At 44.2% G+C, this 26,384-nt stretch overlaps 1 protein-coding gene across 1 annotated transcript in view; it reads left to right on the plus strand.

Moving 5' to 3' along the window:
• LRP1 (LDL receptor related protein 1) overlaps positions 1-26,384 on the plus strand; it is a 379,537-nt gene that overhangs the window by 100,088 nt on the left and 253,065 nt on the right. The window contains exon 3 of the mRNA XM_077297715.1: positions 22,028-22,165. Within this exon, the coding sequence (XP_077153830.1) occupies positions 22,028-22,165 (138 nt within the window). The remainder of the gene's footprint in view (positions 1-22,027; positions 22,166-26,384) is intronic.

Raw genomic sequence — 26,384 nt, forward strand, 5'->3', positions numbered from 1 at the left:
AGATGAGTATTTGGTGAGTTTTTGATGTTGCAGATTTCCTGCACCTATTATATAAATTAGGTTTTTGATGCTGCTTTTTTTTTGTTTCTTTTTTTGCTGTGTCACTTTTTATATAAAGCTAGTTTGTTTTTGATACTTTCTGGTATGTAAATTTGACAAAACTTTATTGATAGTCCTGTGCATACAGATTACTTGTGTTGTGTTTATTTAGTTACCACAGCTGAAAAAAGTACAAAAGTTGCACAAGCGTTTTTTTAACTGTGGATTTTCTGCGTCTAATGCAAGTCTATGGGAAAATCCGCACATAAATCTCTGCGTACCCGCAAGAGAAATTGGCACGTCGCATATGTGAAGCGCACCGCAGGAGTAAAAAAAAAATCCCATCCACTTTACTGAAACGGAGACGTGTTTTTGATAAAGCGAAAACACGCAGCGGCAAAAATTAATCAATGGCACTTTGTTTTTTTATGCCTAAACTTAAAGAAACATGTATACCGTACAGTAGATGTAATCTTTTTTTATTGGTATCATTATTGCACAGATAACTGGATTTGTACATGTATTTATAAGGGGAAATACTTGTTTTTTCATACATAAAAAAAATATCCTTAGTCTTCCCATCCCCTGTATCCCACCATCAGCGCCTCTGCTTTTACACATCCCATGTAACCCGCTGCTGACAGGAACAGCTTATGGCTCTTCTAGTATTACTGACAGGATTTCAGGCACTTTGAAGTTGTTGTTGTGCTGTACATGAGGAGCTGGCAGTGTATGGGGTCATTCATTGGGAGATACCCCTCAGTCCCACCCCTCCATAGACTGGGTATGTGTTTGGTAATTGGTGGCTGTACCCACCCCAGAGACAGGCAGCGTCTGCGTAGACCTCAGTCCTCACCAGCCCCATTTCACAGTGTCTCATTCATGTTTGGTCCGTGTAAGCGGAGGGCCGTAGCCTGCGACTGAGCCCTGAGCACAAAGCCACAGTGTGCTATGTGTCGGCTGCCCGGGATCTACATGTTATGTCAAAACTAAATTTGGGACAACAAACAAACAGGCGGCGGCGGTGGCGCGGGCTATATACCACTAGTGTGCCGTGCCACAGTGCGCTCCTATTCATCAGGGGGCTGCACATTCCCCCTCAGATCGTGCCTACCCTCTCTTCCCTGTTAGGTTTCTGACAGGAGATATGGTGCTGCAGATATTTTTAGTTTCAGAAAATTAATAATTCATTCATCTTTTCTTGTTTTGTACCAGTTCTTTCAGATCTCCGCTTGCTGTTACTTTATCGATAGCCATTGCTTACTACCAGTAAATAAGCATTCTTCCTGGTCATGTGATGGACGCACAGATGCATCATGGCCAGTGGCAGATACAAATAAAAGCGGGCCCCTGTGCAAGAATAATATACGGGTCCTGTGTCGTCCAACAGCTCATCATAATGCACAAATTCACTTGCTTTTTGGGCTCTTGTTGGCTTTTGGGCACCTGTTGCTTTTTGGGCACCTGTTGCTTTTTGGGCTCCTGTTGCCTTTTGGGCACCTGTTGCCTTTTGGGCTCCTGTTGCCTTTTGGGCTCCTGTTGCCTTTTGGGCTCCTGTTGCCTTTTGGGCTCCTGTTGCCTTTTGGGCTCCTGTTAACTTTTGGGCTCCTATGCAGCTGCAAAGACTCCACCAGTGGTATGTCCGCCCCTGATCATTGTGTGTCCTTGGTCACATGACCAAGACACATTTTGTTTTTTTTAATCCCACTGGATGATCACCATGTAAGTTCCAGTTGAATAATGGTAAATAGACATCTTACCAGCCATTAGGAATCGATGTACAAAGCAGTAAAAAATGTCAGCCTACCTTTCTTTTATTTGCAGTAACCCCAATCCCATTTTAGGATGTGTACTTACAGATGAGCAAATAGGTTTCTGCATTGCAAATATTGGTAATCTACCGTATATCAGATTGGTGATGGTATAACATTCCCTACATCAAGCAATCAGCTTTGTGCAGATCTTGCATTGCCCTGAAATAAGCAGTATAAGCAGCCAGGACACCATAGCGCCATGCACTGTGTAGTGGCTGTGATTGGGTACTGCAGCTCAGATACCACTCGCTTTGTTCTGTGTGTCGGGTGTCCGACCACAACTGATCAGATATTGACCTTTCCTAAGGAATGTGCTTGTTCTATATTTTTAATTAGTGTTATTGTGGCGATAGCTGAAATTTTCTGTGTGTGCTAAAATTTGTTTTTTTGACTCGCGTGAAAGTGATTTTTAGCATAATTTTTTAAAATTTTGTAAAATGTATGATTTTCTGCATGCAAATGTTTTGTTGCTTGCATGCACACACCATGCTTATACCAACTACAAAGAACTTTAAATAAATCGAAAAGTAATACAAATTATACATATATATTGTTTACAAAACTGATAAAAGTAATAAAAGAGAAATTGGAATTTTTTAAAATTTTACTGTTGAAAAGTATAAGGTATATGTTGGTAAATAGTTTTATTGTGTTAGCGGTTTTTTTTTTTGCATCAGGGTATTGCCTATTTACACTGGCTTGCGAAAGTGTTGCCCACCTTGGCATTTTTCGTGTTTTGCTACATCACAACCTGTAATTTTTTTTCTTGAGGGTTTGCATCGATTTATGTAGCGTACATGAATGCTACTGTGAACATTTTTTTTTTATTGTGACAAAATAACTGAACACTTCGGTGTGCATAACTATTTACCCCCTAACTTTGTCTCTGAGCTTTCCATGTCTTGCCACTAGGATTTTTGCCCATTCCTCAAGGCAAAACTCCTCCAGTTTCTTCAAGTTAGGCTGCTTTCACACTAGCGTCGGTACGGGCCCGTCGCAGTGCGTTGGCCCGACGTACCGACGCATACTGTGAAAAAAATGCCCGACGTGGGCAGCGGAAGCAGTCTTACTACGCTTCCGCTGCCCCATTGTAAGGTCCAGGGAGGAGGGGGCGGAGTTTCGGCCGCGCATGCATGGTTGAAAATGGCTGTCTTGACGCACAAAAAAACGTTACATGTAACGTTTTTTTGTGGCGACGGTCCGCCAAAACACGATGCAACCGTCGCACGACGGTTGCGACGTGTGGCGATACGTCGCAATGCATCGGTAATGTTAGTCTATGGGGAAAAAACGCATCCTGCAGACAACTTTGCAGGATGCGTTTTTTCTCCTAAACGACGCATTGCGACGTCCGCCGAAAAATGCCAGTGTGAAAGAAGCCTTAGATGTTCACCAGAGGAAACAATCTGTCTTAGGTTATGTGCACACGTTGCGGATTAGCCTTAGGAATTTCTGGTGCGGATTCTGCATCTCTTGGCAGAAAACGCAGCTGCAGATTTGTCGTGTTTTTTGTGCGGATCTGCAGCGTTTTTTGTGCGGCTTTGCTGCGGACTTTTTGCGGATTTTCAGCGTTTTTAATCCCTGCGGATTTCTATAATGGAATGGGTTCAAAAACGCTGCAGATCCGCAAAAAAGAAGTGGCATGCTCCTTCTTTTAATCCACAGCGTTTCCGCACCGATTTTTCCGCGCTGTCTGCACAGCGGTTTTTTTTTTTTTCTCATTGATTTACATTGTACTGTAAATCAATTGCGGATCTGCAGCATTTCTGCACGGAAAAAAACGCTGCGGATCCGCAGCAAATCCACAACGTGTGCACATACCCTAAAACTCTGACCACAGATTATCAGTTGGATTAAGGTCTGGGCTTTGTCTAGGCCACTCCATGATATTTACACGTTTCACCATTTAACCAGTTGAGTGTTGCTTTAGCAGTATGTTTTGGGTCATTGTCTTGTTGGAAGGTGAAGCTCCGTCCCAGTCTGAAATCACTGACAGACTGAAACAGGTTTTGCTCAAGAATATCCCTGTGTTTCGCACCATCCATCTCCTCCGCTAGGACCATTTTCCTTGTCCCTGCTGCTGAAAAACATCCCCACAGTATGATGCTGCCACCACCATGCTTTTCTGTGGAGATGGTGTTCTTGGGGTGATGAACTGTGTTGGTTTGGCGCCAGGCACAGTGTTTACCCTGGTGGCCAAAAAGTTGCACCTTCCTCCATGCATTTGGGGAGTCTCCAACATGTCTTGGCAAACTCAAAACAAGCTTTATAATTTTTGCATGTAAATAAAGGCTTTTTTTCTGCTCACTCGTCTGTAAAGACCATCTCTATGGAGTGTACGGCTTATTGTACGTGTATGGACAGATACTCCAGTTTCTGCTTGGGAACTCTGCAGCTCCTTCAGGGTTACTTTTGGTCTCTGTACTGCCTCTCTAATTAATGCCCTCCTTGCCCGGGCTGAAAGTTCTGGTGGGCGACTCTCTTTTGACAGGTTTGTTGTGGAACCATGTTCTTTCCATTTGATAATGGACTTGATGGTGCTCAGTTGATCATCAGAGATTGGGATTTTTTTTTTTATAACCCAACCCTGATTTGTGCTTATCAACATCTTTGTCCCAGGCGAACGCTTCTCGGCTTCAGAGGAGCTGCGCATGGAGGAGCCAAAGATGAAGCTTCTGGACATGCTCATTGCGCCTCTGAAGCTGAGAAGCTTACACCACAATGATAAGATACAGTACAGACCAAAAGTTTGGACACACCTTCTCATTTAAAGATTTTTCTGTATTTTCATGACTATGAAAATTGTACATTTACACTGAAGGCATCAAAACTATGAATTAACACACGGGGAATTATATACTTAACAAAAAAGTGGGAAACAACTGAAATTATGTCTTATATTCTAGGTTCTTCAAAGTAACCACCTTTTGCTTTGATGACTGCTTTGCACACTCTTGGCATTCTCTTGATGAGCTTCAAGAGGTAGTCACCGGGAATGTGACACCAGCATTGTCAAAATGATTGTGAAATATATCTGCCGATTGTAGAGATATTTACAGCACACTTAATCACTAGTTCTCAATATCTAAACACATTTTCCTATTGTTAAAGGGAACCTTTCGTCAGGCTATTGCTATTTAATCTGAGAAAAACATAATGTAGTAGCAGAGAGCCTGATTCCAGGGATGTGTCACTTGCTCAGCAGCTTGCTTTAATTTCAATACAATCAGTGTTTTATTAGAAGGAGATTATCACTGCTGGACCAGATGTCACTTGCAAGCCAATCCAGCTAATCTATGTAACCCCTCCCCCACCTCAAGTACTCATTTGCCGAGCTGCTCCATCTACTTGTACTGGCCACTGCAGGGTACTACTCATCTGCCTCATATTGATTTGAATAGGAGGTGAAAGTGTAGTAACAAACCTCGACCACTACAAGGAGACGGAGAAGCTCGGCAAATTAGTACTTCTGGCCGCTGCCACAGATAACGACACAGATAACGTCTGATGGGCAGGGTTGCCCAGTGTCTGACCCCAAGGATAGGTCATCAGTGTGAGGCTAAGTGCACACGTTGCAGAATTGCCGCGGAAATTTCCACGGCAATTCTGCGCCTCCTGCCGCGGGTATATCGCATGCAGAATTAGCATGCATATACCCGCAGAAAACTAGCGTTTTGCAAGCATAATTAGCTTGCAGAATGCTAGAATTTTCCAAGCGATCTGTAGCATCGCTTGGAAAACTGATTGACAGGTTGGTCACACTTGTCACACATAGTGTTTGACAAGTGTGACCAACTTTTTACTATAGATGCTGCCTATGCAGCATCAGTAGTAAAAGATAGAATGTTTAAAAATAATAAAAAAAATAAAAAAAATGGTTATACTCACCTGCAGACCTCACCGGCGTCCGTTCCTATAGATGGTGCGCGTGTGCAGGACCTTCGATGACGTTGCGGCTTGTGATTGGTCGCGTGAGCGGTCACATGAGCGGTCTCGCGACCAATCACAAGACCACGACGTCATCGCAGGTCCTTGACCGCACACCAGCTATAGGAACCGAAGCGGCAGCGTGCACCGGAGAGGCGGGAAGACTGCGTGGGCCATCGAAGGTGAGTATATCACTATTTTTTATTTTAATTCTTTTTTTTTTTTACCATGCATAAGCAGCATCTATAGTAAAAAGTTGGTCACACTTGTCAAACAGTATGTTTGACAAGTGTGACCAACTTGTCAGTCAGTTTTCCAAGCGATGCTACAGATCGCTTGGAAAACTTTAGCATTCTGCAAGCTAATTACGCTTGCAGAATGCTAAAAAAACCGCGAAAAAAACGGAAAAAAAACGCAAAAAAAAAAATGCGGATTTCATGCAGAAAATTTCCGGTTTTCTTCAGGAAATTTCTGCAAGAAATCCGGACGTGTGCACATACCCTAAGAGTAGTGGACAGCCTCTTTAGCTGCTGTAAAAGCTTGTGCCTCTACAGATATGTGCACAGGCCAGTTGGTCACCTATTATCTCACTGCGCTATTTGGCTAGTCATCTAGCAGAGCAATGGGAGATAAGTAAAGTAGAGGAGTATAGGCGAAACTGGAATAAAGTAGGGGTTGGGGGCAGCAAGAGCAGCAAAACCCAGGCCAATTTGAAGGTCATCACTGAATGTCTTTTTCTGAGTTGTTTAGACCCCAGATTGAGAAAAAGAAATTTATTATTATTATTTTTTAATCTACTGTCAATATTTCATAGCTGATGTAGGACTAATTTGAAATGCATTTCCAGCAATGACATAAGGCATGAATGAAGCATGCGCCACCACCATTGATAGGTGACATCAATGTTGTGAATACACTTTTTAGTAGCAATTTAACATATGCTGTTGAAAAAATGGCAGTATGACCATAAATACTTGGCCATGAAAAGGTTTCCTCTACCAAAAACGAACTAAAAATCTGAAAAGTTAGCTTTTAGCCTAGGGCTTCCAAGACTCTTCATCAGGCACGGGAGCCCCTGGTGAAGAGACCTTTGCTTGCTATTCAACATCATCTTTTTAGTTAAGTGATATGGACTACTGAGGCAACATGAAGATTTCTGTGAAAATGAACTTGTTCTGATTTTTATCTGTTTGTGTGAACGCCTGCTCTGAAACAGAGCCCTATTCAAGCTTCCTGCCCCAGGCTATTGTAAAAGATCACAGACCAATTTGTAGGACAAATAAACAACACCCTGGTTAACAGAGCAGTGTCTCTTCTATGTCCTGAGCAGTTCGACATCAGCTTAGAAGGATTGTCCAACATAGGACAAAATTGGGGCAAAGGAAGGTAAAATAACAAAATAAGCATTACTTACCTGTTGAAGCCCCTGCTTCTCCAGCTCTGCCTCTCGGCTACTTCCGGTAGGTCTTTGTTTCCATGGCTTCAGCTGTGACATCCCATCTCCCAACAATCACTAGCCTCATCGATATTGCTTGGCCTTCACTGCCAAGTACCTTCTCTGGCCAAGCATGGTCAAAGGTAGCCTTTGAGCTATACACTCACCGGCCACTTTATTAGGTACACCATGCTAGTAACGGGTTGGACCCCTTTTGCCTTCAGAACTGCCTCAATTCTTCGTGGCATAGATTCAACAAGGTGCTGGAAGCATTCCTCACAGATTTTGGTCCATATTGACATGATGGCATCACACAGTTGCCGCAGATTTGTCGGCTGCACATCCCAAAGATGCTCCATACAAGGCAGGATGGATCCATGCTTTCATGTTGTTTACGCCAAATTCTGACCCTACCATCCGAATGTCGCAGCAGAAATCGAGACTCATCAGACCAAGCAACGTTTTTCCAATCTTCTACAGTCCAATTTCGATGAGCTTGTACAAATTGTAGCCTCAGGTTCCTGTTCTTAGCTGAAAGGAGTGGTACCCGGTGTGGTCTTCTGCTGCTGTAGCCCATCTGCCTCAAAGTTCGACGCACTGTGCGTTCAGAGATGCTCTTAGGCCTACCTTGGTTGTAACGGGTGGCGATTTGAGTCACTGTTGCCTTTCTATCAGCTCGAACCAGTCTGCCCATTCTCCTCTGACCTCTGGCATCAACAAGGCATTTCCGCCCACAGAACTGCCGCTCACTGGATTTTTTTTCTTTTTCGGACCATTCTCTGTAAACCCTAGAGATGGTTGTGCGTGAAAATCCCAGTAGATCAGCAGTTTCTGAAATACTCAGACCAGCCCTTCTGGCACCAACAACCATGCCACGTTCAAAGGCACTCAAATCACCTTTCTTCCCCATACTGATGATCGGTTTGAACTGCAGGAGATTGTCTTGACCATGTCTACATGCCTAAATGCACTGAGTTGCCGCCATGTGATTGGCTGATTAGAAATTAAGTGTTAACAAGAAGTTGGACAGGTGTACCTAATAAAGTGGCCGGTGAGTGTATGTACACCCATCAACCTTAACATCACTTACATCTGTACAAATCATCTATCCATAGGATGGGTGACAACTTGCCAACTGCCGGGACCCTCATTGATCCAGTGAATGGGGTTCTGAGGGCCTTATTTGAACGATACATTGCTTTGATACTTTGGGAGTCCCATAGGCAATGAACCGAGAGATTGTGCTCATGCAGGACCATCATTGCTTTCCAATCAGGCACTCTAGAGCTTTGTTCTCTGTATTGGTAGCTGCCTTTTGGTGTTTCCACTAAACATTGATTCGTATCTACTAAAATTGGTCCAAGGAAGTAAAACCAGTGATTGGGCATCCATGACCCTACCACCAAAGATTAATTATGTCTGATCGATCCATGCATTAGGATGGAGTCCAGTCTGAAGAAACACAACTCACAAGACCCATGTCTCAATGTACAGAAGAGCTTTGTTGTAAGTACCTCCATGATCCGAGGAGAATGGCTGTGATACCACAATATATATATATTTTCATCAGCTGGCTGCGTACAAAGGATTTTTTTTCACAGCCTCAGTTTTCTATTCTCACTCAGTTGAAGAGAAGATTTATTTCTTCTCCTGTCACAGCCCTTCTCCTCGGCTCTGGAGGGACGTGTGCTTAGGATACTGTTTTTTTTTTCATGCTAGTGTTAGCAAACCCTAAGAAATATCATTTCTTTGAAATCTTAAAAAGCTTTAAAAAAATCTCTCTAATATTGTTCCCTATGAGTGTCCATAGCCAATCCTTTGTCAGCCCACATGGAGGCTTCTGAGGTAGGGAATTGGTTTATCTAGTGTAGCCTCACGCCGATACCTGGTTTCCTTAAGGTTCATTGACATTAGTGATTATAGCAAATCCATATTTACTAGGCTTTCTTTGTTACGGTGTCAAAAGTCGACATGCTTGTCAAAATGAGCACAAGGTCTGCCTCGGTGAGTCTGCTGGACACAGTTGGGAAATAAGTCAAGAAGAAGAAAGAGAAAATCTGCGCGCTACACCCAGCTGTTCTAGCCTCGTAACGTGACGGGGATGCATGTCGGAGCATGTCGGGGTAAAGGGTTTCCCTAAATGACCGCTGCTCTGTAGATCCAGGCATGTTTACCGTGACGGATTAATCCGAACTATATGAAGAAATCCGCATTCTCCGGCTCCAAGAAAATGTACGTCTTGTTGAAATAATTAGAACAAAGGTCGGTTTTCTCGCTGTAAACATTGCATTTATAGCCGGCATTAAGGTGGTAAATCTGAGTGCTCGAGGACTCAGCTGACACTACAGGTCTAAGCTGCTTCAGGAAGGGTTTCCTACATCACATGAAGGACAACAGAGCAGTATTGTATTGTGGCTGGCAAATCTCAATACGGACATTGTATCTAAATCTACAGCTATATTAAGAGAACAGTGAAATGACCCAGTAACCAGAGCTGCTCAATGGACTCGCATAACACTGGCCAGCATTTCTGTTTCTTATGTATTTAAAGGGGTTGTCCACTAAAAGTGTATGGATTATATAACCATGGCCCCATCACACTTAGTGTCCGCTCATGGGTACTGCAGATCAGAACTAATCTGCTGTTCATTAGGATAGGAGCTGATCTCCAGTGTGATGGGGCTGTGGTGTTCCACTTCGTACACTGGTTACATCTGGCCACTGCCGGAGCTAGGACACAGCTGTTTCCCTAATTAGTAGTAACTGCTAGATTTAGTAGGCCACTTGCGGGTACTGAGGATCGGCTCCTAGGATGCTCGCGGGTACCGAGAATCGGCTCCTAGGCCACTCGCGGGTACTGATGATCGGCTCCTAGGATGCTCGTGGGTACTGATGATCGGCTCCTAGGCTGCTCGCGGGTACTGAGGATCGGCTCCTAGGCTGCTCGCAGGTACTGATGATCGGCCCCTAGGCTGCTCGCGGGTACTGAGGATGGGCTCCTAGGTTGCTCGCGGGTAGCGAAGATCGGCTCCTAGACTGCTCGCGGGTACTGAGGATCGGCTCCTAGGCCGTTCGCGGGTACTGATGATCGGCTCCTAGGCCACTCGCGGGTACTGATGATCGGCTCCTAGGCAGCTCGCGGGTACTGATGATCGACTCTGAGGCTGCTCGCGGGTACTGAGGATCGGCTCCTAGGATGCTCGCGGGTACCGAGAATCGGCTCCTAGGCCGCTCGCGGGTACTGATGATCGGCTCCTAGGATGCTCGTGGGTACTGATGATCGGCTCCTAGGCTGCTCGCGGGTACTGAGGATCGGCTCCTAGGCTGCTCGCAGGTACTGATGATCGGCCCCTAGGCTGCTCGCGGGTACTGAGGATGGGCTCCTAGGCTGCTCGCGGGTAGTGAAGATCGGCTCCTAGACTGCTCGCGGGTACTGAGGATCGGCTCCTAGGCCGTTCGCGGGTACTGATGATCGGCTCCTAGGCCACTCGCGGGTACTGATGATCGGCTCGTAGGCAGCTCGCGGGTACTGATGATCGACTCTGAGGCTGCTCGCGGGTACTGAGGATCGGCTCCTAGGCTGCTCGCAGGTACTGATGATCGGCTCCTAGGCCACTTGCGGGTACTGAGGATGGGCTCCTAGGCTGCTCGCGGGTACTGAGGATCGGCTCCTAGGCTGCTCGCAGGTACTGATGATCGGCCCCTAGGCTGCTCGCGGGTACTGAGGATGGGCTCCTAGGCTGCTCGCGGGTAGTGAAGATCGGCTCCTAGACTGCTCGCGGGTACTGAGGATCGGCTCCTAGGCCGTTCGCGGGTACTGATGATCGGCTCCTAGGCCACTCGCGGGTACTGATGATCGGCTCGTAGGCAGCTCGCGGGTACTGATGATCGACTCTGAGGCTGCTCGCGGGTACTGAGGATCGGCTCCTAGGCTGCTCGCAGGTACTGATGATCGGCTCCTAGGCCACTTGCGGGTACTGAGGATGGGCTCCTAGGCTGCTCGCGGGTACTGAGGATCGGCTCCTAGACTGCTCGCGGGTACTGAGGATCGGCTCCTAGGCCGTTCGCGGGTACTGATGATCGGCTCCTAGGCCACTCGCGGGTACTGATGATCGGCTCCTAGGCAGCTCGCGGGTACTGATGATCGACTCTGAGGCTGATCACGGGTACTGAGGATCGGCTCCTAGGCCACTTGCGGGTACTGAGGATCGGCTCCTAGGCCGCTTGCGGGTACTGAGGATCGACTCCTAGGCCACTTGCGGGTACTGAGGATGGGCTCCTAGGCTGCTCGCGGGTACTGATGATTGGCTTCTAGGCTGCTCGCGGGTACTGTGGATCGGCTCGTAGGCCACTCGCGGGTACTGATGATCAGCTACTAGGCCGCTCGCGGGTACTGAGGATCGGCTCCTAGTCCGCCCTCGGGTATTGATGATTGGCTCGTAGGCCGCTCGCGGGTACTGATGATCGACTCCTAGGCCGCTCGCGGGTACTGCACATCGGCTCCTAGTCCGCCCTCGGGTATTACGCATTGCCTCCTAGTCCGCTCCTGGGTACTGTCGATGAATTCTTGTCCATGGTGTGTTTAGACAGCTCTTTGGTCTTGGCCATGGTGGAGAGGTTGGAATGTGATTGCGTGTGTGGACAGGTATTTTTATACAGGTAACAATATCAAACAGGTGCAATTATTACAGGTAATGAGTGCAGAGTAGGAGGGCTTCTTAAAGAAAAACAGGTCTGTGAGAGCCAGAATTCTTGCTGCTTGGTAGGTGATCAAATACTTATTTCATGAATTAAAATGTAATTATGTAAAAATCATACAATGTGATTTCTCTGGATTTTTTTTTAAAGATTCTGTCTCACAGGTGAAGTGTACCTACGATAAAAATTACAGACCTCTCCGTTCTTTGTAGTTGGGAAAACTTGCAAAATCGTCAGCATATAAAATACTTATTTTCCCACTGTACACAACCGCCAGTCTCTGCTCAGAAACCGGAGAATCTTCGCAGTACACAGTGACGGGGGATGAAGACAGCGATCATCACTCAGCGCTACATCTGCACATTCTGATAATTCTTTTTATTCTATAAAGGCTGAGTTTATACTGCTTTACTCTGATACTGGAGAACGTCCACTTCTGCACCATTGTTCCTAATTTGGCATCTGCTTTTTTTTTTTTTTTTTTTGGAAAGTGTTGCATGTTGGCCAGATCCGTCTAGTATATTAATCTACTGGGGTGTAATTTTGAAAACTATGGCTGTTCAGTGCATTATGTCCCAGATCAGTATTCCGGTGGTCGGCCATTCGGGCAGTCTATATGAGGGAAGGTTACCTTCTGACCTGCGGCACATGAGATTGCTGAGTCAACAATGACACCCACTCTATGTAAAGAAAGTGTTTGGCAGGACATTATGTGAGTGTGTCGGCATGCTCCAATCCTTTTTATTACTTGTGTAAATGGGAAAAAAAAAGTTTTCTGCTCAGTTTAAGAGTTTAAATAGCAAACCATTATCTATGTAAATATGTGTAGACAGGACGGGACAAGTCCTAAATGCACGGCTGAATGTGGCAGGGTTAATATTGGCTTCTCATTTCCTCTCCATTATCCTGTGACATAACTAAGGGCAGCAATGAGTAAGCAAGGCACTCCTGTTACAAATGGGACCCCCCAACCCTCCCTGAGCTGATGTGTGGGAACTTGCACCTAGGAAGATATCGTGCAGGAAATGTTATTGGTATAAATGCACTGCACAGTCCATAGAATTCACATTTGGGTCAGGTCTATGACCCTATTCAGATATAGAGAGAAATATACAGAGGAATCAGATGTAAAAAGCGCCTGAAGTATGGTGGAACACCGCTCTGACCACGGGGCCCAAATGTAGCCCCCTTATTACGTCTTCTGCTGCATGCAGCGCTGATCTGGTCATTTGTGTCCCCTATTGGATGCTTTCTATGTTCACCATCCTTGCAGGAATCCACTTGGTATTTTCCCTTTTCTATATGTTATCTATTTTTCCATTGCAGTTAGCCGCTCGGGGCTCTTCTACTACAACAACCATCATTTCTCTTACAAGTTAATTTTTCTTGGGGACATTTATTATCCACATTTGGGCAGCACGGTGGCTCAGTGGATAGCACAGCAGTCCTGGGTTCTAATCCCACCTTGGACAACATCTGCAAGGAGTTTGTATGTTCTCCCCGTGTTTGCGTGGGTTTCCTCCGGTCACTCCGGTTTCCTCCCACATTCCAAAGACATACTGATAGGGAATTTAGATTGTAAGCCCCATCGGGGACAGTGTGATAATGTGTGCAACCTGTAAAGCGCTGCGTAATATGTTAGCGCTATATAAAAATAAAGATGATTATTAGTATTATTATTTGTTATTTATGTGCTTTATCTGTTATTAACTAATTGGTTTATGAGCTTACTTTGTGGACTAGCTTTCTACTTGTCATCCTCATTTATCTATAAATAAATAGTTATTATTTCACTCGGCCCGTTCTACCCCTAATGTTCTGTAGGGTTTGTTCTATGAGGAGGTCCTGTTACCACCGTTCTGCTCCTAATGTTTGGTAGGGTTTGCTCTATAAGGAGGTCCCGATACCACCATTCTACTACTATTGTTCTGTAAGGTTTGTTCTAGAAGGAGGTTCCGATACCATCATTCTACTCCTAATATTTGGTAGGGTTCGTTGTTCTATAAGGAGATCCCAATACCACTGTTCTACTCCTAATGTTTGGTAGGGTTTGTTCTATAAGGCAGTCTCGGTACCACCGTACTACTACTAATGTTTGGTAGGGTTTGTTTGTTCTATAAGGAGATCCCGATACCACCTTTCTGCTCCTTATGTTTGGTACTGTTTGTTGTTCTATAAGGAGATCCCGATACCACCATTCTATGCCTATTGTTTGGTAGGGTTTGTTGTTCTATAGGGAGGTCCTGTTTCCATCGTTCTACTCCAATTGTTCTGTAGCGTTTGTTGTTCTATAAGGAGATCCCGATACCACCATTCTACTCCTAATGTTTGGTAGGGTTTGTTGTTCTATAAGGAGATCCCGATACCTCCATTCTACTACTAATGTTTGGTAGGGTTTGTTCTATAAGGCGGTCCCGATACCACCATTCTAATCCTAATGTTTGATAAGGTTTTTTGTTCTACACCGTGTTCCAAATTATTATGCAAATTGGATTTAAGTGTCATAAAGATTTAATTGTTTTGTTTTACAAATAAACTCGTGGATGGTATTGAGTCTCAGGGCTCAATGGATAACTGAAATCAATCTTAAACACATGTGATAATTAGTTTTCCAGGTGATTCTAATTAAAGGAAAACTACTTAAAAATGATGTTCCACATTATTAAGCAGGCCACAGTTTTCAAGTAACATGGGAAAGAAAAAGGATCTCTCTGCTGCCGAAAAGCATCAGATAGTGCAATTCCTTGGTCAAGGGATGAAAACATTAGATATTTCTCGAAAACTTAAGCGTGATCATCGTACTGTTAAGAGATTTGTGGCTGAATCTGAACACAGACGTGTTCGTGCTGATAAAGGCATAATGAGGAAGGTTTCTGCCAGGCAAGTTCATCGGATTAAGAGAACAGCTGCAAAAAAGCCATTACAAACCAGCAAACAGATATTTCAAGCTGCTGGTGCCTCTGGAGTCCCTCGAACCTCAAGGTGTAGGATCCTTCAAAGGCTTCCTTTGGTTCATAAACCTACTATTCGGCCACCCCTCAACAGTGTTCACAAGCAGAAACGGTTGCAGTGGGCCCAGACATACATGAAGACTAATTTTCAAACAGTCTTGTTTACTGATGAGTGTCGAGCAACCCTGGATGGTCCAGATGGAGTAGTGGATGGTTGGTGGGTGGCCACCATGTCCCAACAAGGCTGCGACATCAGCAAGGAGGTTGAGGAGTCATGTTTTGGCCTGGAAACATGGGGAAACAGCTAGTAGGGCCCTGAAGGTGTGAAAATGACCTCTGCAACCTATATAGAGTTTCTGACTGACAACTTTCTTCCATGGTATAAAAAGCAGAAACGTGCTTTCAGGAGCAAAATCATCTTCATGCTGACAATGCACCATCTCATGCTGCAAAGAAAACCTCTGAGTCATTGGCTGCTATGGGCATAAAAGGAGATAAACTCATGGTGTGGCCACCATCTTCTCCTGACCTCAACCCTATAGAGAACCTTTGGAGTATCATCAAGCAAAAGATCTATGAAGGTGGGAGGCAGTTCACATCAAAACAGCAGCTCTGGGAGGCTATTCTGACTTCTTGCAAAGAAATACAAGCAGAAACTCTCCAAAAACTCACAAGTTCAATGGATGAAAGAATTGTGAAGGTGATATCAAAGAAGGGTTCCCATGTTATCATGGCCTGTTAGGATGTGTTGGAGTTAAATAGCTTTTTTGTTCAGTGAATGTGACCTCCTAATGCTGCAAATTCCACAAATGAACATTTTCAGTTCTTTACAACATATCAAATGTTTAGAAATTCTACTGTGCCTAATAGTTTAGAACAGTGCATTTTGAGTTTTATTCATTTTGGAGATTATACTGTTATCATTGGGAGGTTTCTTCAATAAAATTCAATATATACTCTAACGGGTGATGACTTTTATTAGGCTGCCGTCACACTAGCAGTATTTGGTCAGTATTTTACATCAGTATTTGTAAGCCAAAACCAGGAGTGGAACAATTAGAGGAAAAGTATAATAGAAACATATGGACCACTTCTGTATTTATCACCCACTCCTGGGTTTGGCTTACAAATACTAATGTAAAATACTGACCAAATACTGCTAGTGTGACGGCAGCCTTAGACTGGCTGTCATTTGAACCGACCATTTAGGAAAATCCGAGAAAAATGTCATTTGCATAATAATTTGGAACATGGTGTATGAGGAGGTCCCTATACCATTGTTTTGCTCCTAATGTTTGGTATGCTTTGTTCTAGAAGGAGGTCCTGTTACCATCGTTCTGCTCCTAATGTTTGGTAGGGTTTGTTATTCTATAAGGCGGTTCTGTTACCTTCGTTCTGCTCCTAATGTTTGGTAGGGTTTGTTATTCTATAATGAGGTCCTGTTACCTTCGTTCTACTTCTATTGTACTGTAGGGTTGTTTGTTCTATAAGGAGGTCCCTATACCACCGTTCTGCTCTTAATGTTTGGAATGGTTTGTTCTAGAAGGAGGTCCTGTTACCATCATTTTGCTCCTAATGTTTGGTAGGGTTTGTTATTCTATATGGAGGTTCTGATACCACCATTCTACTTCTATTGTACTGTAGGGTTTGTTATTCTATATGGAGGTTCTGATACCACCGTTCTACTTCTATTGTACTGTAGGGTTTGTTATTCTATAAGGAGGTCCTGTTACCATCATTTTGCTCCTAATGTTTGGTAGGGTTTGTTATTTTATAAGGAGGTCCTGTCACCATCGTTTTGCTCCTAATGTTTGGTAGGGTTTGTTATTCTATAAGGAGGTCCTGTTACCATCGTTTTGCTCCTAATGTTTGGTAGGGTTTGTTATTCAATAAGGAGGTCCTGTTACCTTCGTTCTACTTCTATTGTACTGTAGGGTTTGTTATTCTATAAGGAGGTCCCGATACCACTTCAGTTACCTATAGGGATTCTGAAGTTGTAATGTTCGATTCACTCTAAAAGTACAAGGAGGGCTTCGGTATCTCAAAAATGTATACAAACTTGAATCTTGACGTATACCTTGAACATGTGTGACATGTCGGTCTACATCTGTATACGGTTTTTATTTTTTACAGTTATGGCCGAAAGTGTTGGTGGCCTTGAAATTGTTCCAGAAAAGGAAAAAAATTTATAACAGTTTTGTCCGGCCCATTATTGTGGTTTTGTGTGAAACTGTGTCCAATTTGCCTTTTCTTTTTTTTTTTTTTTTTGTGCTATATAAGTGCGTAAAATAAATTAATAAATATATGTCTTTTGTGGGGAGTTGGAGGCAATGAATGGAAACATGAGAAACCACACTTTCCATATATCTAGAAAGAAAATTGAATATACCAAGAAGCAGTTTTTTTTTTTTTTTTACTCCGTCTTGCCCATTTTGGAGATGCCACCATATATGTCTTAACACTTTTTTATATAATTCAGATGTCTATGTTTTGGGGAATGCACTGTATAAATGTGAACATTGCCTTAAAGGGGTTTACCTGTTACTGAAAATCCTGTTCCCATGGATGCAGTTTGATTAAAAATACAAACTGCTTTCCTCCCCTCCCCAGGTCCAGGAGTCTGCATTTCTGCTCCTGGTGTCTGTTACTTTTCGCAGCCAAGCACTAAGCTCACTGATTGGTTGCAGCAATCTATTAGAGCAGATGCGTCATCCTGAGTGAAGGGTCATCATTACCTTTCATAGCTCCATTTCTGAGGACATCTAGGAACATTCAGTGACACTTGTGAATGAGGATCACAAAACCCCCCTTGTTGTGTCTGCACTTAGACCTTCCGCCACATTTGCCATGTGCCTTATAAGAGACCCCCATTTCTGCCATCGTAGATGGGTCCCTATTTTATAGGACACCACATAGCAGCTGTCATATGTGCTGACACCTAGTGGTCAAACTGCTGCCACTGCAGTCCGATCTCCTCTCCTACAGTTCTGTGATACTGAGTGTTGTCCCTGTGGTAGCACTGGTGCTGAGTGAGCGGTCTATTGTACTGCTGTGGGGAAGGGAAAATGGAGGGCGGACACACCAGAGGGCCGAGGAGAAGGATGGGTTATGTCACTATCCATGGAAAGGTCCACTCTCTGTTGTCTGGACTGTAAGGCTATGTTCACACGTTGCGTTTTTTTTTAATGCAATGTTTAAGCTGCTTACAAAAAGCAAGTTTTGCTCAGTTTTTGTTGCGTTTTTGTCATGGTACAGTTCTCTTGTGCATCCTGATAAAGTTTAGTGCATAAAAAAAAATCTGATTTAACATGATCGGGTTTTGGCACCAAAAATGCAGCAAAACCTGATACCTGTGTTTTTTGCAGTGTTTTTTGCATTGGTTTCAATGGGTGAAAAATTCTGAAAGAAGGGACGTGCTGCAGTTTGCATATTTTAGGTCCGCACTTTTGTGGTTACACCACTTCCTAATCTACATTGTGTCTCGGTTTCTCACGTGTTCATAAAAAAACCAAAAAAAACCAACAACTTTGTTTTGCTCCATTTTTCCAAGCAACAAGTTGAAAGTACCTTTGATGCACATGCCAGTCTAGCAAGTCTAAGAACTTCTCCCATTTCATGATATATAACTTGCCATTCATTGCCATTTTCCAGTGAGTTAATCCGTCAGTCTCTCTGCTAGAGACAGACGACACTTCACAATAAATCGATTTCTTGTAGCTGCTATTCACCCTACCAGATAGAAATCCTGAATGATGGACTGTCATCTATTAACTAAAAGTGATGTCCAGAAGCGATGGCCGTAGTCAGCCAATTGGCGAAGGACATTATTGTTGTGGTGTGCGCACATCTACATTGGTCATGGAAAAATCTAAAGAAAATGACTACATTTCCCAACCTCTGATCTCCTAATACTGCAGGGACAATGTCATATTTCAGGTGAAAATGTTCTTTATTTTCCCAACGATCAGATGATGAAGGATGTGGAATGTCCTTAGTAGTGATGAGCCTGGCTCGGAGTGGTCATAAATGGGGTCTCCAGTCTAGTAGAATCTGTGTCCTCATCCAGGGGGAGACAGGAGGGAGCCGGACACCTCTATGAATGGGAAGATGCTGTCTGGAAACTATGCTAAATAGCTGTTTGCCGTTAGCTGCGATCTGCGTGCCGCATTCCCCCAGCACCTTTATTTCCATCCTGTAATGTTTAATCCCTCCGACAGCCTTCAGTCCTGTCTCGTCCCTTGTGCGGAGCTGTCTCTTGTCACCTTTTAATACTTCCAAGTCTTGTATGTTCCTCGTTGTTTATTCTGCCTGTCTTCATCCGCTTTGTCAGGTGATTTACTCTTGTTTTTGGCTTTTTTTTTTCTTACTCTTTTATTTATTTTCTATCTTTTCATTTTTTGAGTCAGATTGGAAGATTGCATAAACCTTTAAAAAAGAAAGAATGTTTTACTAAATTGTGTACCGCTGTCCATCTGTGCCTCATGCCTTTTTCTTATTTAGTCACCTTTATTCCTCAGTTTAAAATAAAAGCGATACTCCTATACCGCACCTCCAAGCATAGTGATACAAAGCCTTGCCTGTATGTGTAGTGTTTATGTAGTATAAAAGGGCTTTCTCCTACTTTCACTGTCGCCAGTGGGCCCAGCGTGGGATAATTACTAGCGATGAGCGAACGTGCTCTGAAGGCGTTATCCCATCATGCTCCGGTGCTAACCAGGGGGGTCTTCGTCGTGCTTGAAAAATATGTTCGAGTCCCCACGGCTGCATGTCTCACAGTTGTTCAACAGCCGCAACACATGCAGGGATTGCCCATTTGTCAGGGATTGCCCGTTTTTCAGGGATTCGCCGTTTTTCAGGGATTGCCCATTTGTCTTGGATTGCCCGTTTGTCTTGGATTGCCCGTTTGTCAGGGATTACCCGTTTGTCAGGGATTGGCCGTTTGTCAGGGATTGGCCGTTTGTCAGGGATTGGCCGTTTGTCAGGAATTGGCCGTTTGTCAGGGATTGCCCGTTTGTCAGGGATTATGTGTTTGTCAGGGATTGCCCGTTTGTCAGGGATTGTCCGTTTGTCAGGAATTGTCCGTTTGTCAGGGATTATCCGTTTGTCACGGATTGCCTGTTTGTCAGGGATTGTCAGTTTTTCAGGGATTGCCCGTTTGTCAGGGATTGTCCGTTTGTCAGGGATTGTCCGTTTGTCAGGAATTGTCCGTTTGTCAGGGATTATCCGTTTGTCACGGATTGCCTGTTTGTCAGGGATTGTCAGTTTTTCAGGGATTGCCCGTTTGTCAGGGATTGTCCGTTTGTCAGGAATTGTCCGTTTGTCAGGGATTATCCGTTTGTCACGGATTGCCTGTTTGTCAGGGATTGTCAGTTTTTCAGGGATTGCCCGTTTGTCAGGGATTGTCTGTTTGTCACGGATTGCCTGTTTGTCAGGGATTGTCCTTTTTTCGGGGATTGCCCGTTTGTCAGGGATTGCCCGTTTGTCAGGGATTGTCCATTTGTCAGGGATTGCCCGTTTTTCAGGGATTCACCGTTTGTCAGGGATTGCCCATTTGTCTTGGATTGCCCGTTTGTCTTGGATTGCCCGTTTGTCAGGGATTTCCCATTTGTCAGGGATTGGCCGTTTGTCAGGGATTGGCCGTTTGTCAGGGATTGGCCGTTTGTCAGGGATTATCCGTTTGTCACGGATTGCCCGTTTGTCAGGGATTATGTGTTTGTCAGGGATTGCCCGTTTGTCAGGGATTACCCGTTTGTCAGGGATTGTCCGTTTGTCAGGGATTGTCCGTTTGTCAGGGATTATCCGTTTGTCAGGGATTGCCTGTTTGTCAGGGATTGCCTGTTTGTCAGGGATTGCCTGTTTGTCAGGGATTGCCTGTTTGTCAGGGATTGTCCGTTTTTCAGGGATTGCCCGTTTGTCAGGGATTGTCCGTTTGTCACGGATTGCCTGTTTGTCAGGGATTGTCCTTTTTTCGGGGATTGCCTGTTTGTCAGGGATTGTCCTTTTGTCAGGGATTGCCCTTTTATCAGGGATTGCCCGTTTGTCAGGGATTGCCCGTTTGTCAGGGATTGCCCGTTTGTCAGGGATTGCTCGTTTGTCAGGGATTGTCCGTTTGTCAGGGATTGCCTGTTTGTCTTTTAATAATAACGTAAAAAAGTCTTAGGCCACGTTCACACGTTCAGTATTTGGTCAGTATTTTATATCAGTATTTGTAAGCCAAAACCAGGAGTGAGTGATAAATCCAGAATTGGTGACATGTTTTTATTATACTTTTCCCCTATTTGTTCCACTCCTAGTTTCACCTTACAAATAATGAAGTAAAATACTGACCAAATACTGAGTGTGAACGTGGCCTTATACTCACCTTAAACCTTTGTTGTTACTCTGCACTTGCTACTCTTTTCCCTGTTGGTCTCAGGGTATCATGGTCCCGAGGGGTTACTGATCGTCTGCAGCCTACTTTTTGTAAGCGGAAAAAGCCAGCTTGGACAGAAATGTGAAGGCTGCAGCCGATCAGCAGGTTTGATTGACTGCAGTAGTCACCTGGCCAGATGTTGATATCTCAGGATTGGTGGGAACGCAGCAGAGAGTAGAGGAGCTGCGCAGTCTGGGAGGTGTATAAGGCTGCTGTCACACTAGCAGTATTTGGTCAGTATTTTACATCAGTTTCTGTAAGCCGAAACCAGGAGTGGAACAATTAGAGGAAAAGTATAATAGAAACCCGTCACCACTTCTGTATTTATCACCCACTCCTGGTTTTGGCTTCCAAATACTGATGTAAAATACTGACCAAATACTGCTAGTGTGACAGCAGCCTAAGCATTTTTTTTCTGTCTTACCTCAATCTTGGCCCACTAACAATAACTTTTAAAGTAGGTAAAAAAAACCCTTTAATTTATGACTCTAGTGCTCACGAATACATCCTTCTCTAGCTTTGTGTATGCAATAAAAAAAAATCTTCGTTTTATTCTGGCGTAATATTTCCAGCTATTCTAGGCAGGAGTCACCGCTATCACACCATTGTGTGTAGGTGACCATCTTGTGGGCATCCCGGGCTGCTTTTTATGTCACTGACTTTACCTGTGCGTCTTCCCTTTAATATTTAAGCATTTGACTTTAATGTATTTTTATTTTTGCATTTAAAATTTGCATTTTTTTCCCACCAGGTCCACAGAGCAAGGTCTCGAAATGCCAACCTAATGAGCACAACTGTTTGGGCACAGAAATCTGTATGCCGATGAGTAAGCTATGTAATGGTCATCCAGACTGTCCAGACCGCTCGGATGAAGGGTCTTTCTGTAAGGGTAAGGAATCTGCTACTTTTATGCTTATTCTAAACCATAATATGACATGAATAGGAAACTGTTTTTTTTTTGTTTTCCAATTGTTGTAAAGTTTTTGTAGTACTCTTTTTGGTTGGGTGAAGGTTAGTCCATATGATAAACTTCTTATTCCTTAACAGTCTTTTTTTAAAGGGAATACATTCCCAAGTTTTTGCTATGTAATGTGAGAGCACCATGATGTGGGGGCAGAGACCCTGATTACAGTCATGTCACTTACTGGGCTATATTTTGCTGTTTCAATACTATGTGTTTTGTAAGCAAGAGATCATCACTAAAGGACTAGATGTCTCGTGCCCCCTAGTCCAACCACGCCTTCAGCACTAATTAGCGCAGCTCTCTGTCAGTATATAATGTACACAGAAATCTGCCAATCAGTTGTGTGGGCAGGATTATACAGGGCTCAGCATTCCTGGCTCTATTAGACCTGCAGTAGAGAAAACTGGGATTCTGTCACAACTGCTGCACCCAGTACACTAAGTGATACATCGATGGAATCAAGGTCTCTGTCCTTACCTCATGCTGCTTTCAGATTTCATAGCCAAAACCTGCTGACAATTTCCTTTGGAAAGATTTTCCCCAAAATAGCAAGTTATCCCCTATCTTATTTGATAGGGAGTAACTTGCTGATTGCTGGTGCTCCCAGCGCCCCCGAAAATGGACTCTGCAGAGCTTCATCAATGTCTAGGGGGCTTCTGGAAATTGCCAAGTGCTGTACTCTTTATCTGGCGGTCCCATAAAGAATGAATGGAGTCCGGGCCAGGGCCCATCCCAGTGGCTGGACCCCCAGCGATCAGCAAGGTATCCTTTATCCTTTGGCTAATTTCCTATGTTGGAATAACCCTTTATAAAGGGATAGAGTGTGAACATGGTCCTGTTGCCTAATTACAGTTCAGCCTTGTTACTCTCCTCTTGCTCTGACCTGTTCTTCTTGCCTCCTTGCTTTTGCTGTGTTCATTTATAAATGAAGGGGATGTCTTCGTAGTGTTACTCCGGGCATTATTGGCTCCGTTACTGTATCTCCTAAGTTATCTCAGGTACCATAGGATAGAGAGAACAGAGGCAAAGCTAATGGAGCCGCACCGTAGCCGATAACCCCAGTATATAGGGGCAATGCTTCCAGGATCCGCACCCCAGACTCGCCATACCTGCATGGATCTAGAAGAGGCCGCGCTCCACCAACAAGCATTTCTTTTGTTCATTTGGTACAGTGTTTCATCTCCTCCATAGTATAGGAGAATTGGAAGACACTTGCACCGTTCGCAATGAAAGAGAATAATACTGGAAGTTGCGTACATTACATGGAAAGGCCTCTCCATGGACATCAGCAGACCATTACCTGATGCCAGTTGTTGTGCCGGAATCATTCTCTATATATGTCCATAAACTGTGCCGAACATTACATTGCAACCAATTAGCTCCATCTTATATGAAGTACAGGAATGGCAGCATTTATTTGCACATGATTATCTTTATTGGTAATAGGAGCAAATCGCTTGTGCTTGGAACCAGATAACCATGCAAATGTGGAGACAAAGAACATTTATTGCATCTTTTTTCCCTATTCACTTATAATGAGTCTGTCAGTTTTTATTTTTTCTGCATTGAATTGAATATTGCCTTAGCCCGCGTCACATGTCAGTGTTTCCGGTACATGTGTTATTTTACACACATACCAAAGACTCATATACACACACACATAAAGTGTGCTGTCCGTCTGACACGTGGCGGGATAAAATGCAGAATAGAAATGACAGATGTTTAGGTGTTAAAGATGTGTAAAGAGATAGATATGGGTAAATAGATGATGAATAGAAAGATATCTGTGTAATAACCCATGTTTTTAGGGCCTTGAGTATGTTTACTGTACATGGATTAACCTAATAAATAAATTTAAAAAATGATTGGGCCACCCCATTTTGAAAACCAGCCAAGATAAAGCAGACAGCTGTAAGCTGATAATGTCAGGCCAGGAAGGTCCATGGTTATTAGGCCCTTATCAGCCTAAAAATACCAGTCCGCAGTTGCACCAGAAGTGGAGCTTCACATGAGATGCTCCAAGTCTGACGCTTCGCCTTTGCTCTTCCTGATTTGCCGTGGTGCGGTGGCAATCGGGGTAGTGGTAGTTTGGGGTTGATGTAAGCTGTGAATTGTCCAAAAACACAGCTGACATCACATCCTGGAGTATGTAATGGAGAGGTGTCTATCAGACACCCCTATTACTATCTCTGTAATAAAAAATAAAAGCACACTCAAAATACGGTACTTTATTTGAATAAACAATTCCTGACACTTTCCTTGGTTCACCAATTTATTAAAAAAACAGAAAACAAAAAAGTGAGGTCCGATGTAGTCCAGGGAATCAGACGTAGTCCACAAATGGAAACCTGAAAGACATGAAAAGAGAGAAATAAAAACAAGACATCTTCCCTCTTTTACCAATTCATTAGATGGAAAAAATGTTCCCACACTCGTCTGATGTACTCCAGCGTTCCCCGAATCCTGCCTCGACGACTGAATATTAGAGATGGGCGAACACGGACATCGAACATGGACTTCATCAGGAAATCCGTGTTACTGTTCCTGTTCAGCTGCCCGAACATCCAGTGTTTGCCACGCTCTCAGGTGCATGACAGTGTGGCAAACACCGCTTCTGATCGGCGGTGAAATTATCCCCGCCGGTTAGAGAGACGCGGTTCCCACGCTGTCAAAAGACGGCGTGAACACTCAGCTGTGATTGGAGGTGTAAAGTTCACCTCGGGACTACCGCTCCCATCATCCGAAACCTGCTCCCGCTAATAACAGCGAGATCAGGAGCGGCGGATGGGAATATTCATCTGCCGCTCCTGCACTGTAAATAAATAATTTATAGAAAAAAATGGCGTAGGTTCCCCTTTATTTTTGATAACCAGCCAGGCAAAACTCACAGCTGGGGGCTGCAATGCTCAGCTGTCAGCAAGGATGGTTATCAAGAATAGAGGAGTCCCACGCTGTTTTTTTAAAATTATTTGAATAATTTACAAAAATGGCCTGGGGTCCCCCTCATTTTTGACAACCAGCCAAGCTAAAGTAGATAGCTGGGGACTGGTATTCTCAGGCTGGTAGTGGGCCATGGATATTGGCCCCCCCAGCCTAAAAATAGCAGCCCGCAGCTGCCCAGAAAAGGCACATCTATTAGATGTGCCAATTTGGGCACTTTGCCCGGCTCTTCCCACTTGCTCTGTAGCGGTGGCAAGTGGGATTCATGTTTATGGAGTTGATGTCACCTTTGTATTGTCAGGTGACATAAAGACCATGGCTTAGTCCTGGAGAAGCATCTATAAGACACCTCTCCATTACTAATCCTATAGTTATATGGTAATTAAAGACACAGCCAGAATAAAGTCTTTTATTATAAATTAAACAAAACATACCTTTACTTTTTTTATTTAAAAATAACAAACACCGTTATACTTGCCAAACTCCTATTCCACCAATCCATTTAAAGGGAATCTGTCAGGAAGGCTTTTGCTGCTTGAACTGTAGACATCATGATGTAGGAGCTGAGACACTGAATTCAGCAATATGTCATTTATTAGGCTGAGTGCTGTTGTTTTCTTACAATGAAGGTTTTATCACCAGGAAATTCACTGCCGGACTAGGTTTCATGCAAGCACTGGTCCGACCACGCCCCTTCTCTGATAAGCAGCTCACTGTGAATAGACTATGTACATAGAGAGACTTTTGTGGGCGGGGGAAGCTTTCTCAGCTCTGCTTCATGCTACAGCTAAGGCTACTTTCACACTTCCGTCTTCTGGGCTCCATCGCAATCTGTTGTTATGGGCAAAAAGCGGATCCTGCAAATGTGCTCGCAGGATGTGTTTTTTGCCCATAGACTTGTATTAGCAACGGATCGCGACGGATGGGCACACGTCGCATCCGTCGTGCGACGGATCCGTCGTGTTTTGGCGGACGCGACGCACAAAAAAGTTCAATGTAACGTTTTTTTTGTGCCTCGTGTCCGCCATTTCCGACCGCGCATGCGTGTCCAGAACTCCGCCCCCTCCTCCCCGCTCATCACAATGGGCAGCGGATGCGTTGTAAAAGTGCATCCGCTGCCCACGTTGTGCTAAATTTAGCACAACGTACGTCGGGCCGACGGTTTGCAACGGCCCCGTACTGACGGAAGTGTGAAGGTAGCCTA

The sequence above is a fragment of the Ranitomeya variabilis genome, chromosome 3 (genome assembly GCF_051348905.1).
Source record: "Ranitomeya variabilis isolate aRanVar5 chromosome 3, aRanVar5.hap1, whole genome shotgun sequence".
Classification (NCBI taxonomy): Eukaryota; Metazoa; Chordata; class Amphibia; order Anura; family Dendrobatidae; genus Ranitomeya; species Ranitomeya variabilis.